Genomic DNA, 10,887 nt, shown 5'->3' with positions numbered 1-10,887 from the left:
TGACTACTATCCAGTTACCAAGTCAGCACAATCAGTTGCACTATCTTTGTCGGCATTCTCATAGCCAGCTCCCATTTCAACCATTGATTTCATGCTCATTCCAGCTACTGGCTTTGTTTTAGCTCCTAACTTAGCTTTTGACTTAACTCTCGGCTCAACTTCTTCCTTCCCAAGCTTCATTTCCATTTTCATCAACTCCTTGCCATCATCCTTGATTCATCACATTGTCAGCATCTTGTTGCACTTCCAGCTTTCCTCTGTTGCCACTATTAATCTGCAATTGCATCAACATGGCCCTCAACTTTATATCATCACCATTATTAGCATAAGAATTCATCACATTAGCATAGCCTTAAACTTGTCACAAGAATATGAATCTTTATCGGAAGTAAGTCTTTGGAAAGGAGAGAGATTCTTCTAGCAAAGAAAGTCTCCTTATTTGTGAAAATTCTCTGCTTTTCTTGGTGTTTGACAGGGCAATTAGACAGCCTACATCAAATAGTTTGGCCATTTTGCTTCATTAATCCAAAATAAATGAACAGTGTTCCAAAAAAAAAAAAATAGTCACTATACTACACTTGAATGAATCTTGATTCTGTAGTTATAAAATTGAAAATGAACAAAAAATAATAATAAACTTTATAAACCATGGTACCTCTTGAAAATGGAAGTTACCTTCTTTCTTGGGGAGAGAGATAAAAAAAAATGGAAAGAAAAGGATACGAAAGAAAAAGCCAGAGTTATTGAAAATCATGATTCCAAATAAAATTCAATAAATTTCGAAAAAAATAAAATAAAAAATTTATTACATATCTATTTTTTATTTAAATCATATTATATAATTATATTAATAAAAAATTAATAATTTATTACACATCATATATATGAATTTATTAAAAAAATATTCATTAATTAATTATTACATACATATATAATAAATAATTATTTTTTAAAAATATAATTATCTAACATAATTTAAATAAAAATATATATGTCAATGTGAAACAAGTGTTTCGTACAAAATTTTTTCATCACTCAACTACGACAATATTGAAGAAATAAAAACCTACCAATCCCACTACTTATATTAAAAAAAAAAAAAAAAGAGAAGTCCCAAAAGCTAAAACATGGGATAAGTTTTTATGTGAGTATTTGTTTTGTCTATTTTGAGTTGAGTCCATCTGTTTTTTCTTCCAAATTGGGACCCACCCTTGGGGATTCTGCAATCACCAGTCACCAAGTGGTAAGACCAAGGAATATTGTCTGACAAAAGTCTAGAAACACATCCATTGGTACTCATCGAATCTGTTTGACATTAAACGCTGTGCTTGAACCGGCCAAGAACACACAAAAGTAAACATATTCATTCAACCAATGATCTATTTCCTTTACATTGGCTCTTCCCTGTTCCAATTCATTGTCTGTGAATTATATTCTAGTAATATTCTCGTAATGTTTTAGATTAAAGATACTATTTTAATAATATTTTAAATTAATTTGATATTAATTTACAAATATTGTATATTAATTTAATTAATTATAGTAATTAATTTAATCATTATTTTTATTAATTATAATTTTTTATTTTACTTTTGTATAAATAAATTTTAAATCTCGTTGTAATACATAAGTTATTACAATAAAATTTTCATCATTTTCTTTTTTTTTTCAGTCTCTTTTAGGTTTCTTAAGCAAAGAAAAACACACAGGAAGATGGTGCCAACGACAATTGATCTGTTGAAGAAAGACCTTCCCGTGGAAGAAGGCTCTTTGGTTCTTTCTCAAGATGTTAAGACTGGTCTTGTTCTTGTTGACGTTGTTAATGGCTTCTGCACCGTTGGAGCTGGAAATCTGGTAATTTTACCGAGCTTTCTTTTTCCCAAAATACATTTTTTGTCGTTGCTTCTTATAAACCTTTACAACATATAGTTTTTGCATGCTTTTAATAAACTAAATTGATAATTTTTGTTATATTTTGGAGAAATGGTTATCTCGGTTCTTGTATTTTTCTTGTTTCTATAGGCACCAATGCAACCTGATAAACAAATATCTGACACGGTTGAAGAATCTGTGAGACTAGCCAAGCAATTCTGTGAGAATCATGGCCTGTTTTTGCTTTCCTTGATTCCCATCATCCTGACGTTCCCGAGCCACCATAACCTCCTCATTGCATTGCTGGAACTGATGAAGCAAGATTGGTTCCTGGTACTTTATGATTACTTATTGTTCTTATTTATTTAGTTCTTCCCTTTCATTATATGAATCTATTGGCATGCATGTTTATGTATTGTAGCTCTCCAGTGGCTTGAGAATGAGCCAAATGCAACACTTAAATGCAAAGATTGCATTGATGGGTTCCTTGGTTCAATTGAGAAGGATGGTTCCAATTTGTTTGTAGATTGGGTTAAGAATAATCAGATTAAAGCTGTAAGTATTTTCTAACGATCACAAAGAGATAGTTCAGTTTTGATTGTTCTTTGTATGGCATATATGGGAAAGACTTAAAATATAGCTTTATATAAGATTTTCAGTCTAATCTCACCCACCTTTTTTGGATTTTTGAAGATACTGGTTGTAGGTATATGCACAGATATATGTGTTCTGCATTTTGTATGTTCCACTCTGTCTGCGAGAAATCGTCGTATGCTTAGCCCTCTTGAGGATGTGATTATGTACTCCAGTGCTTGTGCAACTTTTGATCTTCCAGTTCATGTTGCCAGATGTGCTCTGGCTCATCCTCAGGTAATTCAATCATAGAACATAGATTTTAAGAGTTTAATCCTTGTTTTGGTTCAATTTTGATATGCAGTAAAGTTTTATGTATGAAAGCATTTTTTTTATCTACCAATGCTTTCATTTGAAATGCTTTGTTTGATAAACATATCCATTGAAAGCCAATGGAGTCCACGTCTTAGGAAGTAGAGACTGTTAGTAGTCAATAATAACAGCACTCTTGCATTCTGGATAGGATGAAATTTTTTTTTTCAGATATGAACTTAAATCAGAAATGAAAACTCTGCCAACATTATAATCCTTAGGATTAGGCAAGTAATTGATCACAGAATCATCTTTATGACATGACCGTCTTTCAAGTTTCACATGTATAGCAGTCATCCAATTCTTCTTTTGGATTCATATAAGAACCACAAACTAGATGGTCTGGAAGAACCATTTGATCTGTTTATATTGTTTTTACTGATTTTTTTTACTGTAAATTATTTTAAAGCATCACCGCTAATAAAATTTCTAGCATACTGATAGCTGATATTTTAGTTTTGATTCAAACTACCTTTTGGTTCCTTGAAGGCAGTAACTCCCGAAGTTAGATCAATTTGGTTATTAAATTGGACATTGAATTTTTATCATACGTTCAGCCAAAGTTGTACATAATCTGAAACTAATTCACTATAGATGTTTGTACGGATACAATTGTTAGGCTAAGCATTCCCAATTGGGATGATTAATTGTGTACATGGTGGAGAGAGGTATCATGGAAAGTATTTTCAAGAAGTGTTAAATTTCCCTATGAACTTGTATTAGCATTAACATTCTATAGTTGAGGACGAATTTGCTGGCTGTATGCAGAAAATTTTTTCTGGAATATGTTGCTTGCTAGCCATTAGTTTCTTCAGACAATAAGAAAGGGTGTGAATTGGATATCGAGAACGCAATTTAACACACCGAATGTAGAAACGAGAGAATGTTTCAAAGAGACCCAAGCAAGGGGAATGCCTAATGGACTTCCATGCATATAGATGTATAAACATAGTTATTAATTCTCTTGGACATTTTTTTCCCATCAGTAACTGTATTCATATGAAGATGCTTTTAGAGTTAGTAATCTAAGATTAACCGCAGTACTTATTACTTGTTGACTGTCACCTTCAGCATGTCCAGATATGGTAAGGTTGATATTAGACATTGAGGATGTAATTTAACTCAATGGATAGAGTACTGTGGTTATATTTGCTGAGAGTGATACCCCTAAAAATGCAGAGGCAATGCCTAAATAGGGATACATAAATAGTGATGCTACATTACCATGAAGATGTTTTTAAAGTTACTTAGTTGAAAACGAATTCAAATGATTTGTTTTGAGGTCCTTCATCAGCCACAATAGCTTTTCTCTTTTAAACAACAAAAATAAATGTAAAAAAAAAAAACTCGGCCTGCTTGTTAGCTTATTGATAGAAAAACTCTTTGAAAATTGTTCATATGGCAGGATCTCATGCATCACATCGGTCTATACATGGCCAAGGGAAGGGGAGCCAGGATTGTATTGCAGGTCTCATTTGCTGCTGTCTAGGAGACAAGTTCGTCAGACATCTAAGACTGCTAGAAATGTGTACTATATGTGAATTGAAGCTCCGCAACTATGCACTGCAATAAATAGTAAAGATATAAAAACTTGCTGTTTTCCTGTAATATCTTCAAAAAAAAAAAAAAAAGAAATTCTTGCCCTGTTTTCGGCAGATAATAAATCTGCTCCTTTTTTGCTCTATAATGCTATATTTGATTGTCAATATCTCCATTGGCGGTAAATTTTCCGCAGAGCAAAGAAAGTTGATTGGCAGTATTGCAGTTTTTCAGTCAAACAGTTAAGTGGTTTCAGTAAATAAAAATATAAATAACTGCCTTTATGTAATTTGGCCTTTTGCAGATTCACACGGCATCTGTTCCCTAGTAATTCATATTCTTTACTGCACACTCTTCAAAGCTGAAACTTCCAACCAGTAACAAAGAACTAAATAGGGAAAAAGAAGTTGAATATGAAGAAGAATGAGGGGAAATCATTACTTGATTAGACTTTGATTGTATCACCGATTTCCTTTGTCCTTGGTGAAGAAACTTGAATGGCTGATATCCTATCAATCTGATATTTACTCTTGTGTTGAATGGAAACAAAATGGATTCCAAAAATCAAACAAGTTTGCTAAATCTTCCGAGTGAATGAGAATGAAAATACAAATAACAAAAATATTCCTCTCATGTTGATAGTTGGAGACTATAAAACATTTGCAGCCAACAGAAAACTGGCTTTTCCAGTCCATAAACAAAATGAGAAAAGGAAAGGTGTTGCCTTCGGTGAGAGTACCACTAAAAGGAAAGAAATCAACTTTGAGAAAGGAAAAAAAAGCTTATTAGTATAAGAAACACACAAAACCAAAAAGTTCACCTACTGCTACTATTTCCCGATCTTAAACCATTGTACTTCCGTTGCAGTGCAGGGTGTACGCAGGAAAAGATGGATGTCTTTTGCTTCTTTGGTTTGACGCCAAAGATAAATGACCTCAAAGGAACTCCAGATCTACTATCTGAGAGTTGCAGCTGGCTACTTTGACGGCTCTTAGATCCAGAAAGTCCCCAATCTTCAGTTAACTTTGCCAGGGTCCTCTCAACTTCAAGCTGTAGTGTTGTTAAATGATCTAAACCAGCTTGCAGTTCATCTGCAACTTTGTTATTCTCTTGTTTCATGTTCAAAATCTCACCTTGGAATTTCGCTGCTTGGTAACTTGTGAAACTGAATTCATCATCTTCAGCACTTGCTTTCAAAGCCTTAGTGATTTCTTCTTGAATTTCACACAAAGATGAGAATCGGTTCTTCAGTTCTTCTTTAAGTAATACACTTTTTTCCAACCAGACACTCAATTCAGTCTGTACTTCTCTCAGGTGTTTGTATAACGGTCGCACATCTGATTTTAGTGAATATTTTGTGGTGCTACTTCCATCTTGCTTTTTTCTTTCCTCGAGTTTTGATGCCTCAGCCTCTAAATCTTTCACTTCAGTATCAAATTTCTGTACCTCATGGAATGCAGTGCTGAATCTGAACCAGAATTCCAAGTTCTCTTCTAGCAGTTCGTCAATGTTCATCCGGAACTTTTCTTCAATTGCTGAAGTAGTTTGAGACTGTTTAATTAGCATCATTCCAATGTCTTCTTCTACCATTTTCTGTGGTGCCGGAGTTGTTGAGGTTTCAGTAACTATTGATTTCTCAGAACTTACTCTAGGTTCAACATATTGATAAGTATTGTTGTTTTCAACAATACCTGTTTGGAAAAGGCTTAATTTCTGACGTAAGGATCGAATCTCTTCATCTTTCATGGCGTTAGAGCTCTTCAGTTCCTTTAGCTGCAATGTTACGTCAAACAGGCTGTTCTGGTTATTTGTCTCTACTTCCATGAGCTTCTTCTTGGTGTCCTTGAGGATCCGAAGCATTGTAGTATATTCCATCAATAGATTCTTCTCTCTGTCCTCCATACCTTTCATGAACAACTGCTTCCAATCTGGCTCATCCTCTTGCAGCTTCCAATCTGGCTCATCCTCTTGCCCTCTCTCATGTTCTTTTGATTCAACTTTGGCAAGAGTGTCCGCTGTCTGTGAAGAAGCATGCTCATCAACTTTTTCCTCTGCTATCAGGTCTTCACATTTCTCTGAAGGCTTAGAAGTTTCATGGCTATCACCTCCTTTATTTGTGGAATCACGTGCTTTCGCATCCTCCCTCTCTTCCAATTTCACATCCTCCCTCCCTTCTAATTTCGCATCCCTTCCCTTTGTAAAGCTATCATTCTGATCAAGTTTCTCTCCTTTTTCTTCCGACTCTTGTCGCAATTCAATATTAACCAGAGATTCCTCTTCTTTCTGTAAAGAACCTGACAACACGACCATCTCCTCTAGTTTTGCACTTGGCAGATTTTTGCAGCCCTCACTTGGATCCAGATTCCTGCTCTCTTGTTCTTTGGACTCTTTTTGGGATTTGACTTCAGCTGGAGAGTTCTCTCTTTCTGATGCATCAGCTACCTCAAACTCCTTTTCAGCTTTCACCTTCTTCGGCCTCTTGTCTTTGATCTCCTTCTCCCTTGACGATTTGACCTCCACAAAAGAGCTGTTCTCCTCTCTTTCAGGCTCCTCATCTGGCTTCACACTATGCACTTTCTCAGAAAGGTGATCAAGGTTACAATGTGCTTCAATAAAATGAGTTTGGAGATTGTTGTTTTGATCTTCTACGCTCTGGTTCAAATCCTGAATCCCATGCAACTTCTCCTCCATCTCTCTTAGCTTGTTCCTCAAATCATTTTTTCCTTTAATCAGCGCGGCCTTATCGTCTTCGAGGGTCTGAATCTGGACTTGAAGCTCATCCGTCTCTGTCCTTAGTCTCTGGATAAGAGCTGTCTGAGATGAGACTGCAGTTTCTAAGTTGATCACCTTGTTCACAAGTTCATCAATCTTCTCCGCCATGTCAGTCACAGTCAAAGATTCACCCAGGCCAACCTCAAAGTGCTCCTTTATCTTCTCCCTTAAGGACTCCATGTCCTTTTTCTTTTGGTTGGTATCATACACTTCTTTTTCTAACCTTTTAGACTTTTCTACTGCTATTCCTGATTCATCTCCAGCAGATGGTTTTTCCTGAATGACTTCGTTTAAGAGAAACTTGTTCTTAAGGGAGTCCAACTTCTTCCTGGCATCCTTGATCCTTTTCTGCTCCACTTCTGCTTCCATGACTGATCTCTCCTGTTTCTCCTGCAGCTGATCCAATGTCTCTTTGCATGATTTTAGAGCTGTTGCTGCCATCACATTTCGAGCCTCATCATCTTCAATGACCCTACCTTCACCAAATTCATCTTCCAAACTGCAAACTTTCTCTTGCATTTCTTTTATCTCATTATCTACATCCCAGTACTTTGCCAGCCCACTCTCATAAGAGCTCTTAAAGAATTCTTTTTCAGTCTGCAATGCCAGGATTCGTTTCTGAAGCCTGTCAATCTCATCAAGTCCCTCAGCCTTGGTCAAACCAGATTTAGGAACTGCAGTGGCAGTGGCTTTTGTTGATTTCTTTTGTTGCGTTTTCTTCGTGGCTGATGTTATTAAACCCTTTAAATCTTTGACAGGAAGCTTCGGAACCTTGGGAATATTGCCTTTGGAGTTTTCTGAAGACTTCTTTGGGAACCTTGGTGTGCTATCTTCGTCTTCATCATCCATCGCAAACTGGACTTGCTCTGGACAAACAGAAGCAATTGTGTTGTTTGCATTTTGTAACTCTGTTGATATGTGATCATACCTTTCGGCTAAGGCACGGTAAGCTCTGTAAGATTCTTCCACAAAATGTATCAGTTCTGGCCTCTTTTTGTAGTACATTTCTGCTCTCCTGGCAAAGGAGTCTCCATCTTCTTCTATGAGTTTAACCACAGCCGCTACCTTTTCCTCCATATCTGCATTTCCCATTGTATTTCCTTAGAGTTTTCAAATCATACAGATACAGCTTGAATGTTTCAAAGCTAAAAACTAGTTGATCATAGATGAAGTTTACCACCAACTTCATAAATATCCTAAGCTGTTGATTGCTACATATAATCAGAATGCAAGTTTTAGAAAACTATTAAGTTTATTGGATGGGTTCTTTATTTTTTCATAAAATTTCCTTTCAAATTTCTATCATATGGAAATAGAAATTAGAAATTTGATCAAAGTTTAACCTTAGCTAGATGATGGACTTTGTTTATAAAATTCTTGCAATTGATCCAAAATAATCATAAATTTCAATTTAAAAACTTCATTAAAAATTTTGAAGATCAGAGGCATAGAGGTACAAACTTTAAAAAATAAATAAGACAGAGTTTGAAACCATAGGAAGTAAATTTTTCATAAATTGGTTAAATTGATATAAATAAATTTGTTTGGATCAATTGCAAAAAAAATACTGGACGGAGGAATCCTGGAAACTCTTGTCCCTAAACTCAAAAAAAAAAATAATAATAATAATAAGGCCGTACAACAACAGATTTTTCTGGCTGTTCTTCGGAGATTGCTTCATTTAATTATGAAAGAAAATAAATAATATTATACACATTTTTCTTAAAAAAGAAAAAGAATATTCAATGAAGATGCTGGATCACAAAGAAAATCAATCTGTCTAGCTGCAATTGCAATGTTTTTTTTATTATTGAAATAAAAACTTATCAAAATTATCAGAAAAGACAGGAAAATCATACCCAAATTTCAGTCTTTTTTCTTTTTTCTTTTTTTCATTCAAATAAGGAAAACAAAGAGTCATGAAAAAACACCAAAAACCCAGAAATTACTAAACTTTTAACATACAAGGAAGAACATAAATATTATACCTTGAAGGTTTTGTTCCATCCATTTTGACTGCTTTGTTCTGATATGGCTAGCCCACCACCATGAATATGCATTGCTAGCAGCTCTTTGCAACATCTTTTTCAAACCCCTTTTTTTATCTTCCTTTTCTTCTCTCTTGAAAGAACAACAATACCAAAAACTTATAGAAAAAGCCTCTTTTCTTTGTTTCTGCTAGGATCCCACAAGCATGCAAAGCTCTCTTTATCTTCCTATAAAAGAAAGAGACGACATGGAAGCCAATGAGAAATAAGAGAAGGAAGAGAAATGGAAAAAAAAATCAAAGGAAAATTTAATAAGTTCTTAGTTTTGACATGCAACAAAGAAGTCTGTGTTTTTTGTTTTTGTTATGGGATCATGGAGGGGAGCAAACCTCGCCCGAATATATTGTTGAAGCAATGAAGCCATGGAAGTGGCATTGTGCCTTTAAAAAAAAATAGTTCATAAGTTTCAGCCAGTGATCTGTCTCCACCTGGCATTCCTGTCTTTTACCAGGGTGTTAAGGGCACCCTACTTTTTCCTTTAAACGACTTGTTCTATTTCCATTGAATTATTAATAAATAAGGTTTTCAAAAGTGTGGGAAAGCAATCAATTTTATTAGAAATAAAAATTGTTTAAGATCTGTAAACTGTCAGTCTGTCACCTACTTGGAATTTTTCCCTTTGAAAAAAAATAAAGGATGCTTTTAATAAGGAGTGTTTGAAGATTAACGCTAGGTGCCTAATCAATTGGTTGAGCAATGTTCAATAACAGGTTTTTCAGTTATATTTTTGAAGGGCACTCATTCTAGAAATTGAAGCACTATTTTTCAGCATTGCTAACTATCCTTTAGGCCTCCATGGCTGGATTTTGACCCACTGAAAAAAAAAAAAAAATGAAAGAAGCTAAATTTCATGTCTCCATGGTAACTATGCTTAAAGCAGTAATTTTATATAATTATTTTTAAGAGCTAATATTTAGTAGATTTAAATTTTAATATTTACAATTCATTTTTTTTTATTATTTTCAAGTTATGATCTTTGTCTGTAACAAAAAAAAAATTTCTAACTACTAAAGTATCAAGTATAAAGATAATAAAAGGGGAAGATTTGTAAACAAAACATTTTTTGTAGAAGTTTTATTTTTTGGTTATTTAAGATGAATGAAGGGAAATTAGTTGAAGATGATTTTGAATGAGACAATTGGATAACAATGTTTACTAATTTTGGATCTTCAAAATTAGCAAAATGTCACATTCTTGCCTTGTCTAAAGGTTAAAATATCAGCACAATTCTCTTTTCTAAAGGAAGAGGGAAGGGACTCAAGTTTATTTTGTTGTCATCTATAAAGAAAGGGTTGATAAAATCTTGTCCAAGGGAAAAATATGGATGCTTTGCTCTCATTGGAATAATCTTCATGCTGATCAAGGCAATTGTGACATTTTTAACTGCCGCCCTTCCCAAACAAAAGAAAGAGAAGGAAAAGAAGGGGAAATCTTCAAAGTTTAACATGAACAAGAAAATTATGACAGGCTTGGCACTTGGCAGCATCAACCTTCAATTTTTGAACAATAATTTGAATCATGGCTTGCATTGCATGCATGGTTACCCAAAAGATGAGAAGAAATGAGATCAGGGAGGGCCTTGACAGACAGCCCTTAAAGCACAGCCTTTGTTTTTAGACAAAGCTAATGCTCTCAATCACACTTTATCAGCGATTGCTTGAGTCATTGTTTGGGGTAAAAGCCATTGGCGTCATTGCCAATGCAAAGGTTA

General features: G+C 34.6%; 1 protein-coding gene and 1 pseudogene across 2 annotated transcripts; one reads left to right on the top strand and one right to left on the bottom strand.

Annotated features, from left to right (window-relative positions):
• Positions 1–1,575: 1,575 nt before the first annotated feature.
• Positions 1,576–4,421, top strand: LOC111300690 (nicotinamidase 1-like; annotated as a pseudogene). Its single transcript, XR_016329969.1, has 5 exons — positions 1,576–1,854; positions 2,023–2,205; positions 2,294–2,427; positions 2,566–2,742; positions 4,223–4,421. The product of XR_016329969.1 is annotated as a nicotinamidase 1-like (transcript).
• A 264-nt stretch (positions 4,422–4,685) lies between these two features.
• Positions 4,686–9,532, bottom strand: LOC111300688 (protein NETWORKED 2D-like). The gene is made up of 3 exons (XM_089747847.1): positions 9,506–9,532; positions 9,117–9,344; positions 4,686–8,207 (listed from the first exon to the last, which is right to left on the bottom strand). The coding sequence occupies exons 2-3, from the start codon at positions 9,208–9,210 to the stop codon at positions 5,173–5,175; spliced, it is 3,129 nt and encodes a 1,042-aa protein (XP_089603973.1). The 5' UTR covers positions 9,211–9,344; positions 9,506–9,532; the 3' UTR covers positions 4,686–5,172.
• Positions 9,533–10,887: the final 1,355 nt, after the last annotated feature.

This window comes from Durio zibethinus, chromosome 18 (genome assembly GCF_047325235.1).
Source record: "Durio zibethinus cultivar Kanyao isolate XHJ-2024 chromosome 18, ASM4732523v1, whole genome shotgun sequence".
Classification (NCBI taxonomy): Eukaryota; Viridiplantae; Streptophyta; class Magnoliopsida; order Malvales; family Malvaceae; genus Durio; species Durio zibethinus.
The sequence above is the reverse complement of the archived record's forward strand: the minus strand, read 5'-3'. Positions and strand labels throughout refer to the sequence as shown.